This window comes from Carcharodon carcharias, chromosome 23, assembly GCF_017639515.1.
Source record: "Carcharodon carcharias isolate sCarCar2 chromosome 23, sCarCar2.pri, whole genome shotgun sequence".
In the NCBI taxonomy this organism is placed as follows: Eukaryota; Metazoa; Chordata; class Chondrichthyes; order Lamniformes; family Lamnidae; genus Carcharodon; species Carcharodon carcharias.
The window spans coordinates 6,649,325-6,671,475 of NC_054489.1; the positions used below are offsets into that span (position 1 = coordinate 6,649,325).

General features: G+C 36.0%; 1 protein-coding gene across 2 annotated transcripts in view; it reads left to right on the top strand.

Annotated features, from left to right (window-relative positions):
* The first annotated feature begins 832 nt into the window (after positions 1 to 832).
* igf2bp1 (insulin-like growth factor 2 mRNA binding protein 1) overlaps positions 833 to 22,151 on the top strand; it is a 240,054-nt gene continuing 218,735 nt past the window's right edge. Inside the window, exons 1-2 of one of the 2 annotated variants that reach the window (XM_041173645.1) lie at positions 833 to 1,044; positions 2,222 to 2,282. In XM_041173645.1, the coding sequence (XP_041029579.1) occupies positions 870 to 1,044; positions 2,222 to 2,282 (236 nt within the window). In that variant the 5' untranslated portion in view covers positions 833 to 869. Of the gene's footprint in view, positions 1,045 to 2,221; positions 2,283 to 22,151 lie in introns of those variants that run through there. The other variant, XM_041173647.1, reaches the window with a different exon arrangement.

Genomic DNA, 22,151 nt, shown 5'->3' on the forward strand with positions numbered 1-22,151 from the left:
GGGTGGGTGGGGAGATGGGTATTGAAGCGAGAAAACCTGAATTAAACAGTGCGAATTGATGCAGTCAGAAGTCCAGGAACTCTTTCTTGCAAAGCTCAAAGTGTTATCAGGATTTACAGAACGACCCCGCTCTAACCACCCCCTCCCCTCGACTGCTGGGAAACTGTACCAAAAAGAACTTTGGCGCCAGATCGCCATTGCTCATTGAGAAAAAAAATCACCACCCAGGAGATTTTCATTCAAAAAAAAGCCCTCCCGAGTAAACATCCTCCCGTATCCGGCGAGAGCTTTGCGTTGTTGCAGCCCTGTTTAACAAACACATTATTATTGAGCTGGCGTAAGGAGCTGGGAGCAAGGGGGGAGGGGGGGATGTGGGGGGTGGGGGGTGTTTGGGGGGACGAGCAGACTCGGTGATGTTTTGTAGTAAACAAAAGGGATTTTTGTGTGTGTGTGTGTGTGGGAGGAGGGGGGGCAGAAACTGACGCGATCTTACACGTGAGGGGCTGGCCGTGTGTAACCACGTGGACCTCTCCCTGGCAAATATTTCAGTCATTTTTTAAGGTCGATTTTATTTGGAGGCGGTGCCACCAGCAACGTCCTGTGACATTTTCAGTCTGACTCAACGGGGTTTGGGGGGAGAAGACAGACTTTCACAGCCCGCCATACCGTTTCATAACTCCCTGTTTCCGGCTAACACTTTTTCTTTGGCCTTTTGTTTTTTTTCCTCCCTTTGCAACAACCCGAGGTCCGTTTACCATCTTAATTATTGTTACTGGTGTTTTTTTTCGTTGGAAAGATCATTATTTTTAAGGTGCTGTGTTTCAATTTTTCTCCCTCCCTTCTTAAAAAAAGAAACCTTAAAAATCACAATGAACAAGCTTTACATCGGAAACCTGAGTGAAAGCGTGACTGTGCCAGAGTTAGAAACTATCTTCAATGACTGGAAGATTCCTTTTTCTGGGCAATTTCTACTAAAAACTGGTTATGCCTTTGTAGACTGTCCAGATGAAAACTGGGCAATGAAAGCCATCGATACCTTATCCGGTAAGCGATTTCAACCAATATCCAAAATGCAGGAAGAGTTGAACCCTCCTTGAGAATGCCGATCACTCGATATTCTGTGTTCCTAACCAGTTACTACAAATGGCCTACCTACCACTACTCCACTCTAGGAGTGGGGCTCTGGAGAGTTGCAATGGCCCCTTTTTAATTTCTGACGAACACGTTAATGATGCGAGCTCCCTAAAGCGTAGGATTCTGATTATATAGATTATATATATTAAAGATAGATATTTAATATAAAGATTGGAGGGGGAAAAGACGCGCCAATTCCTCCTTTACGTGAGAGGGGGGTTTTATATTTCTGGTAATCAGCAGGTTCCCTTTCTTAGTCAATTACACTCAACACACGCGGCGTTTGACCAAAAATAAAGGATAAATCAAATTTCTATTCCGCACTTTGATAAGAGATCGCGGTTTAAGAAACACAGTCGGGTCTTTAGATCACATCTCTGGATCTGCTGCGGGTTCTACCCCCCTCCCCTCCCCCTTTGGATCAGGGTGTCTCTTGGACAGAATGGTTCGATGCTAGCTAGTCCTTCCCCTTCACTGATAGTAGGCCGTCATTTGCAAGCTCCGTAATAATACCACGTTTGCAGTTTTAATCCTGTATCTCGTCCCTTGACCCCAGGCGACCAGTGTCGGCAGTCCGGGTAACATTTGCTCCCTTGCTCCGATTGCTGTAAAACGGCTGGTGTAATTAATGCCGGTCGCCCCCACCTCTCCGAATGATTCTATGAATTTCACACTGAGCCTACGATGGGGGCATAAACTGAGCCGAGGTCGGCCATGCTGATTGTGAAAATACTACAGGACTGGAAGCGTGCAAATATCTAGTGCGAGAAAAACACTCTAACCATATACAATATATCATTATATGATAAAGTTATTTTTTATGTTTACATATGTGTAGGATGTGCAATGCAGCAGCTGTACTATAAAGTTGCTCAGTAACTTATTAAGGAAATTAATCCTCAATTATGTATATAAAAACACATACAGATTTTAACACATTCTTTCCACACAGACACACACTTAAATACAAAATGTCAGAATCCACCCTGTTAATAACAGGCGGATCATTCCAACCAGTGTGTTTGAGTAGAGTTGAAGAAGATGAAACAATTCAATTAAATTAAATGCAAATATAAATTGCTTTCAGGTAAAGTGGAGCTCCATGGGAAACACATAGAAGTGGAACACTCAGTGCCCAAGAGGCAGAGGTATTATCCATTTCAATACTTGTTTTGCTTTTAGTATTTATCTGGAAATAGCTGGAGAGTTGTGTGAAATGATATGGCGATTTGTTTCTGGTTCTTGGTTGAATGTGTGTTTGATTTGAAAATAAAATGACTCACAAAGTTGTGCAGCTTCCCAGAGATGTTTTTTAAACTGCGGTTATGTATCAATGCAAAATGAAATATATTTGAAATTAATTGTTTCCTCAATATATGCAACGCTGTTGCAATGTTCAATTGAGATAAAATAATGCAGCAATCCGTGGCTGGAACTGCAATGTGTGGTGGAGCAGATTTAAAGCGACGGGTGGGAAAATAGGATCAGTATTGAGAAAGTGGATTTAGTGATTTTTGGCTTTCAAGACCTCTTTCTGTTTTCCTGCTCTGATATTTCAAAGGTCGCGATTTGAGAATGGGGAGAGGGCGCATGGTTAGTGATGCACCATTTTTTCCCTCCCTGTCTAAACCGCTCAAATAGATTACGTTTCAAGTATTGAGACGTTGCTTTGGGTTCAAACCTCATTTGACTCCAAAGCCGATTGCGGGAACGACTCGACCGATGAAAGGTTGCCGAGAGAGGAGTTGGATAAACTCTCCAAATGCAGTCAGCCTTCCGAGTTTCGCGTCCACCGTTCCCGTGGTCGCTTTAAATCGATAAGGGACGCGCTGCGTTGAAACAAGGATCCTTCTTTGCATCAGTATTGTGTGAATACGGTGGCATTTCATGTCCCTACATTCCTCTGTGTGCAATCGTTTAACGAATTGTGCTCGGTCTGATTGTTTCTGAATGAACTCAATCAAACTTCGTTAATGAAAGAGCAGATCGCGTTTTGAAAAGGCTATGTTTGGAACAAAGTTAAAACCTTTACCCAGAACCTAATGTGATACTATGAATGTATGTCCTAATGTGGAGCCTTTGGGTGGGTCACTGATATACCTGTTAAAAGCAATTTCTTGTTCGTGCTTTGAACCATTTAGTGTATGTGTATTTTTTATTGAAATGTTGTTTAATCTGGTAAATTGGATGGTTCCTGTGGTAAAATGTCGAAAAATGCGATGGTTCAAAAAATGCCAGAAAACAAGTTAAGCTCTGATTTAACAACAGTAACTTTGTATCAGTTTATGTGATTATCTACTTAAAATGATAGAGTGGAGGGAACAAGTTATTGGTTTAGTTAGGCTGAAGCTATTGTTCTCCATGTCTAGGTTAGTTTTTTAACTAGGTAGATGTGTGCTTTGTAACCAACGTTAATTGGTGTTGTTAAATATAACCTAGGGAAGCTTATAAACCTAACGATGCCCTTCTATTTTCAAAAGATTTAAGACGATGTTTGAATCAACCAATTTGAAAATTTTGTAAAGTAGTTTAAAAATTCAGCAAAACAAAGTTAGAATCAATTGACATGGTTATAGTGGTTAATAAAAACATGATCATAACTTTAAAAATCTAATTAAGGAAGTTTTTGTTTTGTTTTCTGTTCATTATTCTGGTTTGGAAGGAATGATGAGTAAACACTGTAGATTGCAGACACAATTTATTGTTTTTGCTTTAGTTAAAAAAATTCAGCAGTTAAAATCCAATTATTTGGTTGTAGTGAACCCCTTCCTGCTTTATTTAAAATATTCTAATGTGTTTTAAGATACAACATGGTAATAGTTTGCTTATGAAATCTTAACATCTTGTTTTTCTGTTCCACATGCAACTTTTATTTTTTTTAAAACAGAAGTTGCAAAACTTTTACTGAAAGAATCCATGAAATTCTGCAGCTCCAAAATACAAAGTGTGATCATGTTTGTTGGAGTTTTAGTCCTTATTTAATTGGGAAAATGGTTATAAAATAAATCCATCTAGAAACCCAAGTAAAAGTTAAAATGAAATTGTTATCGCTCAGTGAAGTGTTGTGTGTATGTGTACATGAATTGATTGGTCTGATATCCTATTTACTGAAATGGGAAATTGCTGAAATTCTGAAGGCAGATCAAAGGTAATTTTGTAAGATATTTAGTAAAATTACCTTTGTAATGTTTGCTTTCAGTCATTAGAAGAACTGACAACATCTTGTATTTCATGAGAATATTTTTAAAACAAAACTTCAAACCCTCTATTGCTTCAAGTTTATTTTCTATTGTTATAAATGGGTCTAATGTAACCAAATAACAGTATTTTATGATAGAGCTGTTTTATTATTTATACAAGCATACATTTTTGCATTGATAAAATAAATCATTTTATAAAATTCAGCAATTACTTTTTAGGTTGGAAATTCTTGAAAATCTTTTCATTTGTATTGAGTGAATTATTTCCCAGGATTTAACTATAAAAGGATATTTGTGCTGCATTGAATCTAGAGCTATTTTGTTCTGTAAATAAAATGAGTAGCAGGCTGTTTTGTTTAAAATTATAGTATCTTTTAACTTAAAACAAATAAACTTCTGATAATGGATATAAAAATTTAAATAGTGTTCAGCACTCACTCACAAACTAAACTTAATTCTTCACATAGATATGTGTGCTCCATTTAATTTTGATAATCATAGTAACAAAAACCTTCATATTTAACTGTATAAAATTTAATTCAAAATAAATGTCACAAACACATGCAACTGTGTTCTCTTAGTGAAAAGATATGTTGTAAAGATTGAAATGCTAGAAATTTGTGTTAAAAGACTAAATGTCTTGAAATTATCATCAGGATTATTGCCTTCTGAAGAGGGAAAAGATCAGTTAACATTTTGGATAAAGAACTATTTCCCCTCCCCCCACCCAACCTACCCCACCCCAGAAAATGTCAGAAACACACAGGAGCTCTGTCTGCATTTGAAAAGGGTTAATGTTGAGGGTGTTTGAAACATCAATCTGTCTATTCCCTTTTCAGATACTGGCATCTTGGCTGTGTCTCTCTAACTTAATTTTCCCATTTACAGAAAGGTAGTCTTTTATTTCTTTAACTAGAATGAAAATAATAACTTTAGATAAATTAATAACATTTTAAAAAGGAATCAGCTGTTGACATTCAGGAAAAAAAGTTTAATTTCAAAATAAACTTTCAGAAGAGTTAGTCTCCATAGGTTATAATTTTAAATGTTTCACAAAATCCAGAAAAACTTTTATGGTTACAATATAACTTGAAGAAACCCAGCACAATTTATTCTAATGTCAGACATGGAAAAAGCATTCATTGACCTTTTAGTATGTACAAGCAGTGAGGACAGAAATATCTTATTAAACAATGTTTGGTTGATATAGTTTGTAGATCCTGAAATGCTTTTCATGGCTGGAATGCCTTAAGCAAATTATTATGGAGGAATTTTGTTCTAGCTTTGAAATTCAGTGTTAAAAGAAACAAGGAAATTGTTCCAGGAAAAGAATTTAAAAATTAAATTATTCAACGCATTTGCTCAAAAAAAGAAATTGGTCTGTATATTTTACAATGGAAAAGGCTGATGTATTCATTTGTGACTACATATCGCTTAAAGTATTTTGAATTGTTTGGCAATTTACCATGATTAACAGAAATAGATAAAAATTATTTTTGAAAAATCCAGGATGTTTGGACAGTTGCAATGCTGTAGTAAGCAAGAGGTGGAAAAGAAACAAAAATAATGATTTCTTAGATTTTCAGAAATAGGTTAAAAAGAGCTCAGTGGTTTTAGTAGCTGAGACAAAGAAATCAGGAACAAATTTCACTTCTGATTTATGCTGAGTTGGCTGATCTTAGCCATTCTAGCAGAGAGGGTGCGGTGGAAAGCTGCACAATTGGCCTAGGTACCCCCAGTGTTACTGAGAGGAAAGTTGACTAGGATTCTTACTCCTGATTACTAACCCATAACTCCTGGAAGGATTTATAAGTGGACACTGGGTTGAATCAGGAATGGGTTTAGATGTGGTGTCCTCCATGGGTGACTACACTTCCAACATTTCCAGAAAAGGCTTACATATGAGTTAAGTGGTTACTTGGATGAGGGTCCTAACATCACCAAGTATCCATGGAACTGTACCCAAGCAAGGCAGGGAGAAAATTGGCAACAAAAGTCCCCCCTCAAAAATAACAAAAGAGCATCTTGTGTCAAAGCCTTCCTTTAAAAAAATGTTTATTTAATCATTTTGCAACTAAATTCTTTGTTCAAAATGTAGAAAGTTTCTATCATACTTCTCCTGAGTTATGTGGAATTGTGCATTCTTTGGTACTGGGATGTTTTGTAGATTCCTTACACACAAAGCATTCAGTGGTAGGGGTTGTTTGTGGCTAAGAAGCTCTTGCCAAGATGTAGTAGTTTGCTGACTTTATGAATGGAGAGGATCCCCCATTGGTGTTATAAGCAGCATAATTCAAACTTGTTTTTCTTTTGTTTAACAAGGGGGAGGGAATGACTTCACTGAATTTTCCTAATTTACAGGATAGGTTACCATCCATCTTAGAAAAAAACTTGAAGTTAGATCCATTATTTAAAACAAATCTTTATGCTAAGTTGCCACACAAAATGGTGGCAGAAGCCTTTTCTCATTTCTGCATAGGTCATTATTGAGCAAAGCATGACCTTTGACCCAGACTGGAAGCACATACCCTCTACTGCTAAATGGATTCCAGAGCTGTGTTGCTGAAACCCCCTCTCTCCCTTTCACTTAAAACCTGCAGAAAATTAATAATGTTACACATCTCTTAAAGACTGAAACAGGGAAAAAAAAGAAGCTGTTTGAATCTGAAAAGGCCTTTGAAGTTTTCTTTTTCCATGTGCACACTTGTGTGTGTCTTTCACTACCCCACCCCCACCCTCATTGTAATTTGCAGTTTCCCTCCCCTGTGCACCCCCTCACCCTGAGGCCTTTTAAGTTCAATAAGTAGAGCATTCCTAATCTATATGCTCATCACACAAGAAAAGGTCAAGAGGTGGTGTCAGGACTGTCATAAAGTCTAATTGAGCCTAGTGGATCAATCCGGTGGGGGTGGAGGTGAGGTGGTTGGGAGGTGGGGGGCTGGTGTGGTTAAAAAGGAAGACACTTGATTTGGTTAAAATTCTTTGCCACATGGTTGTAGTAATAAGCATACAAGATCTTACGAACAAAAATAAAACTACTAGAGGTTGATATGCCCACTGTTCAAATAGAGTAATCTTTAACTATTGTTAAGGGAGGTGGGGGTTGTGCGACATTTTGTGGAGTCAGTTGTATGTTCGGCTTCTTTAGTGGGGGTGGGGTTACGCAGAAGAAGGACAGAAAGCAAGAGAGATTTAATATCAACTTTGAAGGTGCATTACTAATTGGGAGGTCCACTCAGGTTCCTGGTTGTGAGACCACATAGCTAGCACAAACATTTAGTTATTCCAGTCAGTCCCTTGAATGCTCTGAGACAATTTCTTAATTTTCAATGCATTTCCAGTTGAATTTCTTCAAATTAATGGCAGAACTTAGTAGACCAGTCACAGCAATTGAGAGGCTGATCTGCATCTGATTGAACAAGTCAGAGGCTCTTTTGAAATAATTTGAAAACAATTGAAGGGAAAGAAAAGGGAAAATAATTGCAGATTGATGTGAGGTGAGCTGAAAGGATTGTTCTTCCTGCAGACCGAACACAGAAGATCCATAGAGAAGTTTACTGGTGGAATGGGCAGTTTTTCCTTGACTTTGCTCTTCGCAAAATTTTTTAGACACGTGTTTGGGTTTGTTCATCCTTTGGAATGGTTTTAGTTAAGGGAATTGTTTTTAGTCAGCCAGCAACCTCTTTAAGATTTCCAGACAGTAGGAAAATTGGTGAGGTGGGGCAGCAGGGTGATGGGGAGTTGGATGTAGAAACCACCCTGAACTTTATTAAGTGCTGATCAGGAATTTGGAGTCTAGAATATTTGTCACTCACTCAATACAACACAACACTTCAGTTGGTGCGATGGGTAGGAATTTGTTAGGTGACCACTGGTTGAAAGTGAATGAATAAGTTCACTTCTATTTTATTACATGGGATTCAGGAAATTCTTACCAGTGTTTTGGGATTAGATTCCACAATTCCATCCATGAAAGCTGTAAGCTCGTTGCCTTTCATTTAAATAAAATCTTTACAACATTATATCTAGAACAACAACTTATATAAGCACCTTTTATTTAATTTATCGGTACTAATTTGCTACATGACTTCAGTCAATATGTTTTATGTTGTAATTCATCACGGCGAATTGCTCTTGTCCCAATCAGCGCCAGTGACAAACCTGTACCCATCATTAACTTACCCTAGTGTTATTCAGCTAAAAATGCTCTCTCTAGATAAAACCCATATTTGAAGGTATATAATTTATTATTGCACTGCTGGGAGTTTGTCACAGTTCTATTGGATGCAGTATAAAAATGTCCTATTGTCCATCACTGTTGTTTCAAAATCCTGGTGATATTACTGAGTCATAAACAAACCCAGAATAAGATTGGAAAAAAAAAGACTTGCATTAAAGTAGTGCTTCTCATGGCCACTGGACACCTCCAAGTGTTTATAGTCAATGAAGTACTACAATGAAGTGTGGCCACTGTTGCAATGTAGGATTCTACTGTAAAATTTTATTAACTAAAGCTGTGAAAGATGTTGAAAATCCCTTTTTAAAAAATTGATCACTATGAAGAGAAGTAATTGTAAGTAACTGACATTTTGTGTAAAAGGCTCAAACATTTTCTACCTTTAAACATTAAAAAAAATTACAAACAATACCGAGATCTTATATGGAAAATGAACAAAATGTTTTAGAATGGGTTCGGGAAAGGTTTGGCTATAACTGAAGTACAAGGAGAATGAACCAGATCAACAATTTTTCTCTTTTTTTAACAACAAAGGAGTAGTCTTTATGTTCTAGGTCAGGTTTCAGAAAGCTGACACCACAATGAATTCCATTTATAGTATAGAATATATAATGTGCTTTTGGAAAGACTACATACAACAGCATGCACTGGTGTAGGAGCAGAAAGTGTCAGGGCTTCGCACGTACATTGTTTTCTTTGCTGCTACCTTTTCATTTGTTACATCACCTAAACTGCACTCGGAAAACATATGAACAAAATGAATTTTTAGAAAACTACTATATATTGTTTGCATAGTCACTTCCTAGATCCTGATTTGAATCCAGCCAATGCTTTACTGGATGAAATTCCTCACTCTCTTGTTTAAAGGAATGGTACTCGAATTTAGGGATTCTTTTCATTGAGGAGGATGTGTAGCAAACCATAAGCTGCCACTAAACAAGAGAGCTCACAAGGTGAAGTGATTGTGGCATTGGTTTTTTGAAGCTGGGGCCCATGAGTGTTGCTGGGTAAAAGGAAGTTTTGCCTTTTTTTGATAAAGATAGCCAGATTGAGGCCAAAAGGCATGATCTGGTTGATAAAACAGTATGATTCTATTTTCTCATTTCTATCTAACCCATGTGGTACCTTCCCTGAGACAGATTCATGCTAAGAATCAGTGAAAGGAGAGGAAACTGTCCCATCCCTTTGGATTAAAACATGAATCATGATGATTATAAAGTGACACATAATGTGATGTTAAGATAGGATTGATTTTAAGAAAATATTCGATTGAGGAGTTAAAGTGATGTCATACACCAGAGAGCAAAACTGGAAAAAATTATCTATAAAACCTGATTATTAACTGTGATCTAACCTAAAATCAAATAGTTTTGTAATAAAGACAACATAGCTACATATAGCTATGCTTTCTTTATCTGTCTTACAATACAGGTAGTTTAAGTTTCGAAATGCGCTGGATTTTTGGTTCATTGGTGTGTTATTCCTTGCAGTATTACAATGCATTTGACACAGCAATGCTGTGTTATTAGTTGTAATATTATGCTTTAGCAATCAATGTTGCTATATCTATGTTAAGTAGTTTTAAAGTATCTAAAATGCAACTGTTTTGTATCTAACAATGTTGTTATCTTGTTACTAATAGTGTTGCTATATCATTTCTTGTAATGTTTCTATTTAGTATTTAAAAGTATTGAGTATCTAAAAGTATCGCAATCTTGTTTTATAAAGGTCTTGTTATTTTGTACAATACAATGCATCCATTTCACATCAACAGTGCTAAAATGTATCTAACAGTGTTAACATTTTCTTTCTAACCGCGTTACAATATTGTATCTGACAATGTGGCAAAATTATATCTTAACAATGTTACTATTTTGTATCTGAAACTGTTGCTTTTTGTACCTAACAGGGTTGTCATATTGTATCTGATGGTGTTGCCATGTTGTATCTAACAGTGTTATCATATTCTACCAGTGTTGCTATATTGTATCTAACAGAGTTACTATATTGTATCTAATGTTGCTAGGTTTTATCTACCAGAATTGTAATTTAAATCTTAATATTTTTATAATTTTGTACAGCTTTGCATATAAAGTGTGAACATTTTGTATTTCTTTGTTATTGTATTAATTTGATGAGGTTTGCTTTATTGAATGTTGCAACTTTGTATCTAACAAGATTACCATATTGTATCTAACAATGCTACTAATTTTTATCTAGCAATGCTGCTTTGTTTTAGCTAACAATGTTACTATATTGTATCTAAGAACATTACTGCATTTTTATCTCTGTGAAGCAACCTGAGGTTTTATTACATCACAAACATTATATAAATGTACGTTGTTGTTGCTGTTGTTTATCTAACAATGTTGCCATATTGTATAACAAATGTTACTACATTTTATCCAACAACTGTACCTAAATGTTACAATTTTGCATTATTCAGTGTTGCTATGTTGTATTTAGGAATGTTGCTACATTGTATCTACCAGAGATCTAATTTGATTTGTAATATTTTGTAATTTTGGATGCAGTGGTTTTATAATTTTATATCCAAAATGTGATAGTTCTGTATTTATTTGTTGCTGTAATGATTTGATGAAATTTTCTATATTGAATGTTGAAATTTTGTATCAACAATGTTTACATCTTCTGTCTAACAATATGTGGGTAACAATGTTGTTGCATTTTATCTAAATGTTGCTATATTGTATCTGAGAATGTTAGTACACTTTATCAAATAATTTTGCTGTACTGTATCTAAACAATTTTGCTTTACTCAGTTTTAGGAGTTTTGTACTCACCACTGTTGCTAGGCTGTATCTAACAGTGTTGCTACATTGTATGTAGGAGTGTTGCTAAATTGTATGTACCAGAGATGCAATTTCAGTATTGATAGTTTTTTGATTTTGAATACAACTGCATTACAATTTTATATCCAGAATGTGATAGTTTTGTTTTTCTTTGTTGCTGTATTGATTTGATGAGATTGATACATTGAATGTTGCAATTTGTATCTAACAATATTACTATATTGTGTCTAACAATGTTATTTAATTTAACTAACAATGCTACTACACTTTAGTCAACAATTTTACTACATTTCTACATTTTACCTAATAATGTTACTGTATAATTTTGCAATAGTTGGGTTTTCAGATTTTTACATACCATTGCTATTATGTCATATCTAATATTGTTACTTATATCACATTAAGCATTTTTGCTATATTGTACTTTACAATGTTGCTGTATCATCTAGCAGTGTTGCTATATTGCATCTAATGATGTTGCTATATCTTATTGAGGAAAGTTTGTATGTCATCATATGGTATTGTTATGTTGTGTCTAATGGTGTTGTTATGTTGTGTCTAATGGTGTTGTTATATTGTGTCTAATGGTGTTGTTATTTTGTGTCTAACGGTGTTGCTATATTGGATCTAACGGTGTTGCTATATTGGATCTAACGGTGTTGCTATATTGGATCTAACGGTGTTGCTATATTGGATCTAACGGTGTTGCTATATTGGATCTAACGGTGTTGCTATATTGGATCTAACGGTGTTGCTATATTGGATCTAACGGTGTTATGATATTGCATATGGAAGAGTTGCTTTAATGGCCATAGTTTGCGGTGGTAGAGCACCTAACTGTGACTGCTGTTAGTTTGATTTGTCCTTGCATATTTGGTTTTAAAATTTTTTGCATGGCAATTGGTGAAATTGTGAGCCAATAACATCATAGTGAGAGAAACAACAGCATCTGAGACCTGAGTGAACTGTATTGTGAATCAAATTAGAGCTCTGGCAGATACACAGTTGCTAAATTGTATCTTAACCAATGAAATTGAAAGATTATGAAATTAACAGGACATAGATTGAAAAGGAAATGTAAACTAAAATAGACTAACCCAATGTCAACTAAGATATGGAAAGGGAGGATAATCTCCAAGCATTATTAAAACTTAAAATGAATATCACTCCCACTTGTAATAGTTAATTTTCAGTACTAGAGAGGTTGACTGACAGTAATTAGCACATCTTTAAAGGGTACTTAGACTGAAATGGACAAGAATTTACTTTCTGTGGCATACTTAATTAATATCTACCATGCAAATGCAGCATGCTGTACAATGTATGTCAATGATGAAGCTGACAGACACTGCTTTCATGCAGGTAATGGCAGAGACATGTTACTTGGAAATGAACCTTTATACATTCACCTTTAACTGTGTGGCTGCCCTTTGCTTGAAACTACTGTAGCATTTGCACTTAAAATATCAGCGTATACTGGGTGACCTACTGTTATTCTGAGGATAAGTTCTGTCCCATTGTATCTTACAATATTTTTATGTTGTATCCCCATCCTATTTCTCATCTACATGCTGCCCCTCTGTGACATCATCCAAAGGCACAGCGTTAGTTTGCACATGCATGCTGACAATACCCAGCTCTACCTTACCACCACCTCTCCCAACTCCTCCACTGTTACTAAATTATCAGTCTGCTTATCCAGCATCAAATTCTAAATGGGCGGAAGTTTATTCCAATTAGATATTGGGAAGAGTGAAGCCATTATTTTCAGTCCTGCTCCAAATTCTGTTTCCTAGCTATCATCTCCATCCCTCTCCTTGCTAATAGCCTGAAATTAAGCCAGTCTGTTTGCAGCCTTGGTATCACATTTGATCCTGAGATGAGCTTCCAACCTCATATTCATGCCATCACTAAGACCGTCTAGTTCCATGTCCATAACATTGCCTGACAATGCCCTGTTTCAGCTTAGATGCTGTTGAAACCTTCATTCATCTCTTCATTGCCTCTAGCCTTGACTAATCCAATGCATTCCTGGCTGGTCTCCTAGACTCTACCCTCCATAAACTTGAGGTCATCCAAAACTCTGGTGCCCATATCTTAAGTTGCAGCAAGTCCTGTTCCCCTCTGCTTGCTGACCCATATTGGCAACTTGGCAATTTTAAAAATCCCTAGCTGGTTTTCAAACCCGTCCATGGTCTTGCACCTATTCCCTGTCTCAGTAATTTCCTCCAATCCCATGTCTCTCTAAGATACCTGTGCTGCTCTAGTTTTGGCCTCTTGTGCATCCCCAATTTTAATTGCTCCAATGTTGGTGGATGTCCCTTCAGTTGCCCAGCCTCAAGCTTTGGAATACTCCCCCTACACCTCTCTACTTTGCTTTCATCCTTTAAAACACTCATTAAAATCTACTTCTTTGACCAAGCTTTTGGTCATCTGACCTAATATCTCCTTACATGGTTCAGTGTCATACTTTGTTTTTATAATGCTCCTGTGAAGTGCCTTGGGATGTTCCATTACCTTAAAAGCGAGGTGTAAATATAAGTTGTCATTCTAGCTAACCCTTACTATTTTGCTTTAGTGTTACTATATTGCATATAGAACTGTTGCTTTATTGTATCTAATTGTGTTGCAAAATTGAAACTAACAATGCTGTTACACAATATTGCAGTCCTGTTATATCTTATCTTGTAATGTTGCTATGTGGTATCTTAGGTGGAAAAGTAGACTGTAAGGAGGACACAAGGAAGCGGCAGCAGGATATGTGTAGGATAAGAGAGTGGGCAAGAATGTGGCGGATGAAATATGATGTTGAAAAGTGTGAACTTATTTATTTTGGTAGGCAGAATAGAAAAGCAGTATATTTTTTAAATAGTGAGACACTGGGAATTGTCGGAATTCAGAGAAACCTGGGTGCCTTTGTACTTGAATTACAGAAAGTTAACATGTAGTTACAGCAGGCAATTAGGAAAGCAAATAGTATATTAGCCTTTATTACAGAAGTGTTGGAATATAAAAGTAAAGAATGTCTTACTGAAATTATATGGGGCACTTGGTGAGGCTGCACCTGGAGCTCAGAGTACAGTTTTGGTCTCCTTCCCTGAAGAAGAATATAGCTGCCTTTGAGTGCAAAACTAAAAAATCTAGTTGGATTCCTGAGATGCAGGGATTGTTACATGAGGAAAGATTAGACTAGGCATCTATTTTCTAGAGTTCACAACATGCAAAATTCTTAAGAGACCTAATAAGGTAAATATTGGGAAGATGTTTCATCAGCTGGAGAATCTAGAAATGGGGATCACTGCCTCAGAATAAGAGGTTGGCTATTTAAAACTGAGATGAGGAGAAATTTCTTCATTCACAGTTTGTGACTCTTTGGAATTCACTGTCTTTGAGAGCTATGTAAGCTCAGTTGATGAATATGTTTAAGAAAGAGGTCGATAGATTTTTGGATACTGAGGGAATCAAGAGTTATAAGGATAGTGTAGGAAGGTGGAGTCAAAATAGAAGGTCAGCCATGATTTTTGAATCACAGAGCAGGCTTGAAGGACTGAATGACCTACTCCAACTATTATTTCTTCTTCTGTTTGTACATTCTTATGTTGATATTTTATATTGTCATCTTGCTATACTGTATCTAGCAGATGTACTCCTTTATCTAACATTGTTGCTACATTGCATCTAGTGGTGTCACTGTGTGGCATCTAGAAACAATGTTCCATGGTATCCAAGTGTTTTGCTTCTTCATCTAATAATATTGGGTGTATTGACATAGATTTTCCAACTGATGCTGTTTAATACTGATGGTAACCAGTTAATGCTGATAACATCCATTGATAAATTTGAGCTATTGTATTTATCAATGTTCCTTTTTATAGTAAGTTTTGCGTGTTGGAATATGAAGAGAAACCTATGGATGATGATGAACTCCCAATACATACACATGGCATTAAAAGCACTGCATCAGGAACATGATTTCATATATTAAGGCTTATTGTGTTCCACAGTTTAGCTATATTCTATCTAGTAGTAGAAACAGAAAATGGTAGAAACGCACAGCAGGCTAGTCAGCACCTATTTTGGTTAGGTAAGCTTTCAGTGGATGTAGATGTTGGGGTCTTCATTCAAACAATAGAAATCACCATTTTTCTTGTGTGTTGACTCCATGACCTACTGCATATTTCCAACATTTCTGTCTTATTTCAGGTTTTCATCATCCAGAGTTATTTCTTTTCATTAGATATAGGTTGCTGTGCACTCAGCAGTCTAGTTATATTGTCTATAGAACTTCTGCCGTACCTTATATTTAATAGCTTTTGACTTACCAAGTAGCATAGTAATCTTCCTAACATTGTTGTTATATTGAGATTTTGCTATTTTGTATCTTAAGTGTTTGCTAAATTGAACAAGCAGTATTGTTATAAGTTATCTAAAAATCTGTCCATTTTCTGCCCAGCCATAGTGCTATTTTGTATCAAACGATGTTGTTTTACAGTATCAGATGGTGTTCCTATATTGTATGTCGCAATATTGTAGCAAGCAGAACTGATATATTGTTTTTAAGCTGTTGATACTGTATATAAAAGTGTTGCTATATTGTATCTAACTATTGTGTTGTGTATCTATTAGTGTTTCTATTTTATATGTCACAATGCTATATTTAGATTGTTCTACTATAGTAATTAATGGTGCTGTTATATTGTATCTAGCAGGAGTGATATATTAGGGCAAATTTCATGAATTAACAATCATGATGTGGGGGTTTGGCCATTGTAAGCATATAACATGAATTTGGGCATAGAGTTTGAGGTTTTATGATCATTAATTAAAGCTTAAAATTATCCTTTCAGCAGTGTTTTCTTGCATTTGTAGAGTTATACATCTAGTACTGTTGCTATCTTGTATCAAATAATGTTCTTATATTGTATGTGGCAGTAGGAAAGCCCGTATTCCTACATTGTATCTAGCAATATGTAATAGTTAAATTGTATCAAGCAGCATTGATAGATTAGGGCAAATTTTATGAATTAAGAACCATAATGTAGGGATTTGGCAATATCATGAAATTGGGTATAGAGTTCAGAATTTTATATTCATTAAGTTTAAAATTATTCCTTTATCTAACACTCTTTCACTGTACCTCGTCGAGTTGTATTATATCTAGAATTATTGTGATAGTGTATCAAACAATTTTGGGATGTTGTTACATTATATCTAACAGTCTTGATAGTTTAGGAAAAATTTTATGAAGAATCATGATGTGGGGTTTGGCTATATCATGAAATTGGGCATTGAATTTAGGATTTTATGTTGATCTGTTTTGAGTTATATCTTATCAGTGGTGTTGTATTATTTTTAACAATGTTGCTATGTTGTATCTATTAGTGTCACCATATTGTATCTGAAGATGTTGCCTTATTTCAATGTTGCTACATTCTATCTAGCAGTGTTGCTATATCAGATCTGGAATTGTTGTCATATTGTATTTGCATCTAACAGTGTTGCTATATTGTATCCATGTTGCTTTATTTAAGTGTTCCTATACTGAATGTAGTAATGTTGCTATCTTGTATTTAGAAGGATTGATACATCAAGGCAAATATTATTAAGGCTCTTGCTATCTCGCTGACCTAAATTGGCTCCTAGTTAAGCAATTCCTCCATTTTAAAATCTTCATCCTTGTTCAAATCCCTCCATGTCCTTATCCCTCCCTATCTCTGTAATCTCTTCCAGGCCCACTACCCTCTGAGATATGTGATCCTTTATTCCTGGCTTCTTGAGCAACCCTGATTTTAATCGCTCCACCATTGGTGGTTGTGCCTTCAGCTGCCTGGGCCCCAAGCTTTGGAATTCTCTCCCTAAACTTCTACCTCATTTTTCTCCTTTAAGGCGCTTCTTAAAACCAATTGCTTTGGCTAAGCTTGCAGTCATCTGCCTTAATACCTCCTTATGTGGCTTAGTGTCAAATTTCTCTTGATAACACTTCTGTAAAGCATATTGGGATGTTTTATTATGTTGAAGGCACTATATAAAGACAAATTGTTGTTGTTGATGTTGGAGTTCAACCAATTTAAGCACACAACACAAACTTGGGCATGGAGTTCAGGATTTTGTGTTCATTGAAGAATTTTAAGTTTGAAATCAATCTAGCAATGTTTTATTGCTTTATTCACTGTAGTAGTGTTGTAAAAAATCATGTTGCGATATTGTATAACAGTGTTACTATATTGCAGTGTTTCTACATCATATCCAACATTGTTGCCATATTGTATCTAGCAGTTAAAATGTACCTTTATTATAAAGATTTTACAGCATAGAAATAGGCCATTCAACCCAACAGCTCAGACAGTGTTTATGCTCCACAAGAACCTCCTCATTATCATCTTCATCTGGTCAATACAGACTGAGGCTCTTTTCTCAAGAGGAGAGAAGACTAAGGAATGACCTGATAGAGGTCTTAAGAATATGAGCTTAATAGGGTAAATATAGAGAAGATGTTTCCATTTGTGGGTGAGACCAGATTAGGGGCCATAAATATAAGGCTGTCACTAATAAATCCAATAGGGAATTCAGGAGAAACTACTTCACCCAGATTAGAATGTGGAACTCACTGCCACAGGGAGTAGTTGAGGTGAGTACCATCTAAGGAGGAGCTAGATAAGAACACGAGGGAGAAAGGAATAGAAGAATATGTCAATGGGGTCAGATAAAGATGATTCGGGGGAGGTTCTTCTGGAGCACAAACACTGTTGTGACCTGTTCAGTTCTGCTATCATTCTAGTAAATCTTTTTTTTGCACTTCTACCAATTCTTCTATATCCTTTATATAATATGGAGACCAGAGCTGTTCATTGCAGTTCAAATGTGGTCTAACCAAAGTTCTATACAGGTTCAGCATTATCTCCCCAGTTTTTAATTCTATCCCATTAGAATTGAATACCAGTGCTTTATTTGTTTGCTTCTTATGACCTTATTAATTTACATCATTACTTTTAGTGAATTGTGTATCTGTATGCCTGGATCCCAATGTCCCTCCACTCCATTTAGACATTTACTTTCTGGGAAGTATGTTCGATCAAAATCTGCCTCACAAACTTGTCTATGTTAAAGTTGATTTGCCAATTACACCCCCATTTTGCATGTTTATTAATGTCTTCTGGTAGTTTGTTGCTCTCCTCCTCTGTACTAATTTGGTGTCAATTGTGAATTTTGCAATTGTACTTCTGATTCTGGACTGAAGATTGTTTGTGGGTGAACAACAGTGGTTCCAGCACTGATCCTTGCAGAATACAATTTCTGATCAGTCGCAAATCTGAGAAATTGCCTTTAATCCCTAATCTCTGTTTTCCATTTTATAGCCAGTTCACAATCCATTCTGCTACTTGTCTCCTGAATCCATATTGATTTTAGTCACGAGCCGGTACTTTATTAAAGGCTTTTAGGAAATCCAAATATATATGGTCTACTGTATTGCCCTTATCTATCTTTCCTGTTTCTTCTTCAAGTAATTTAATAAGATTGGTTAAGCAAAGCCTCTTTTGGAATCCAAGCTAATATAGTTTTGGTTTCTAGGTATTTGTCTATTATATCTATGGGTAAGGATTTCATCACCTTTCCTACCGTTGATAAGTTAATTATATATATAATATCAGGCCAGTGATTTTATCCTCTAAATTTTATCAATTTATTAACTATCTCCCCCTTTTATTTTAATGCCTTTATATGTTGCTGAAAAAATTTGAGCAACAGGTGAAACTAACTATTTCATGCTGCTTCTATGCAGTAGCAACACGAGTGGCATTTGCGCTAACAGGATGCTGCCATCAAACCAAAAAGTCGTTCTGCCCATCACACAAATGAGTAATGTGGTATATGAATTTCAGTGCCATTGTGATGCTAGGTATGTTGGCTGTATGTCCCAAAGACTGGCGGATCATATCAAACAGCATGTCCCAGCTGCTGTTCACAATGGGCAGGGTACAGACCGCACCTAACCAGCAATGCTTGCAAAATTCAAAACACAGTGTCCAACATTAGATGTGATTCCACAATTGGACAACATTTGCTGAATAATCCTCATTGTGCTAAGAGTTACACTGACAACCAATTGAAGATTGTCATCAGGCTTGTAATGTGGTACATTTGTGTGTGCTGGAAGCTACATATATTAATACACAGGGCCCTGTTCTTTTCAGACAGAAAGAACATGTACATACACTGCACCTGTTTCAGTTAAACAAAATGAGTGACAGCCATTCTCTGACTCATTCCTTAGGGCACTGCCTTGACCAATCAGGGTCAAGGTCCTGGTTTAAATTTCAAACAATGCTTGGCAGTTAACTGTCAGTCACTATCAGTGGTGCATTCTCCATGGCAATGCCACTCGTCAACCAATCAGCACTCTCTTCCACATACAGTAAAATTGTTGTCTTCTCCTTATGTTGGTATTCTTGCAAGTGTCCTGATAAGTGCAAGACAAAAAGCTTAGACATGTCTCTCTTTTCAGCAAACTCAAGTTCTGTACTATCAAATGGCAATTATATATATTTTCTTTTGTTGCTTATATGTTGTAGAATGCTTTACTATATCTTTTTATATTCCTTGATAATTTAACTTTATAGTTTCTTTTAGCTTTACGAATGTTATTGTTGACTTTTTCTCCTAACCTTTGCATATTTATTTCCTTTTGTCATCTGCCCCTTTGTCACCATTGCAATCCTTTTCTTTAGTTTCAATTTCTTTACTCATCCTCATTTCTGGTTAGTTTGCTGCTGCTTTTTGGTTGATATATTTCTCCTTGATTCTATTTTAAATTTTCCCCACTCTTCCCTTTCTTCCTTTGTCAGTACATTTTTCCAGTTTATTTTCATTGGTTCCATTCTCATCTGGTTGGTCTTTGTCTTACTTATATCCTTATAAATTGTTATCATAAACCTTATTATACTGTTACTGCAGTTGCCTACATGTTCCCCATTTCTCTTATCTGTTCTGGTTCATTTCCAATTACTAAGCCCTCTTGTTGAATTTCTTACTTCTTAAGAAAATATTCATGCACACATTGCAATGATTCCATTTCCTGTATCTCTTTTGTTACCGCTTATCAGTTTATTCGGAGGTAGTTAAAATCTCTTATGTTATTCTATGACCTTAATTCATTTCATATATTTGCTTACATATTTCTTTCTCCACTGCCTTTCTATTATTAGGTTGTTTATAGTACCCTCCTATGATGATTGATCATGTCTTTCATTTCAATCCATATGGATTCTACTTCTTACCTCTGTTAGTTATGCCTCTTTTTTTCTGGTGTTACTGTGTTATCTCTAACTAGTAGAGCTACCCACCCCCATTTCTTCCCTTGTTCTTTCTGATCATGTTATAATCTGCAATAGTTAGTTGCCAGTCTTGTTCTTTATGTAACCATGTTTTAGTTATTCTCACTACCGCAATTCTGATTATTGCTTCAAGTATCCCTATTTTGGATGCTGTACACACAATTTAATTCATTTTAGCAGTAGTTTATTTTACTGTGCTTTTGACAGTACTTTTTATACTTTTGTAACAGTACAGTTTTATATCTGTATTTGTACCCTGACCATTTATATTATCCTTGTCCCTGACCTTATTCTGACCTTTACTCTCAACTCCTATTAGTTTTGTCAATATCTAGTTGTATCCCTAAGTGTTGCAATATTACAGCATTGTATTGTGTCTCAGAGTATTGCTATATTGTATCGAACTATTTTACTATTTTGCATCTTAAGTGCTTGCTACATTGAATTCATCAGTATTGTTATTTTTATCTAAAAATGTATCTACATTCTATCTAACCATGGCATTTTTTAGTATCAGGCAATGTTGATTTGCAATCTCAGCCAGTGATCATACACTGTTGATTGTCATATCTGGTCATACTGATATGTTAGGGCAATTCTCCAAATTAAGAGTCTTGATGTGATATTTAGCCACTGTTAACACATATCACAAAATTGGATGTAGATTTCATGATCATTAGTTTAATGTTTTAAATTATTTTAATGGTGTTGCATTCTTTAGAGTGTTGCTATGTTGTTTCTAACAATGTTTCAATATTGTATTGAACAGTGTTGTTTGATTAAATCCAAGAATGTTGCTACGTCATACCTAACAGTGTTGCTACGTGGGATCCGACGGTGTTGCTACGTGGGATCCGACGGTGTTGCTACGTGGGATCCGGCGGTGTTGCTACGTGGGATCCGGCGGTGTTGCTACGTGGGATCCGGCGGTGTTGCTACGTGGGATCCGGCGGTGTTGCTACGTGGGATCCGACGGTGTTGCTAAGTGGGATCCGACGGTGTTGCTATATTGTTTCTAGAAGTGTTTCTATATTGTATCCAACAATATTGCTATATTGTATCTAACAGCGCATTATATCAAATATCTGTTGAAATGGTGTTATGCTGTATCCAGCAGGATTGATATATTTGGGAAAATTTCATGAACAAAGAGCTTTGATGTGCGGATTTAGGTATCATAAGTACATATGATGAATTGACAGTAGAATTTGAGTTTATTTTCAATCATTTCCAGTTTAAGGTTCTTCTATCTAATAGTATTTAATTGCATCTAGTAGTGTTGTATCATATCTAACAGTGTTGCTATATTTTATCTAACAATGGTGCTAAATTGTCACGACATCTCTTTGCTCCTTTAAGATGCTTGTTAAAATCTACCTCTTTGGCAAAGCTTCTGGACATTGTAATATCTGCTTATGTGTCTCTGTCAAACTTT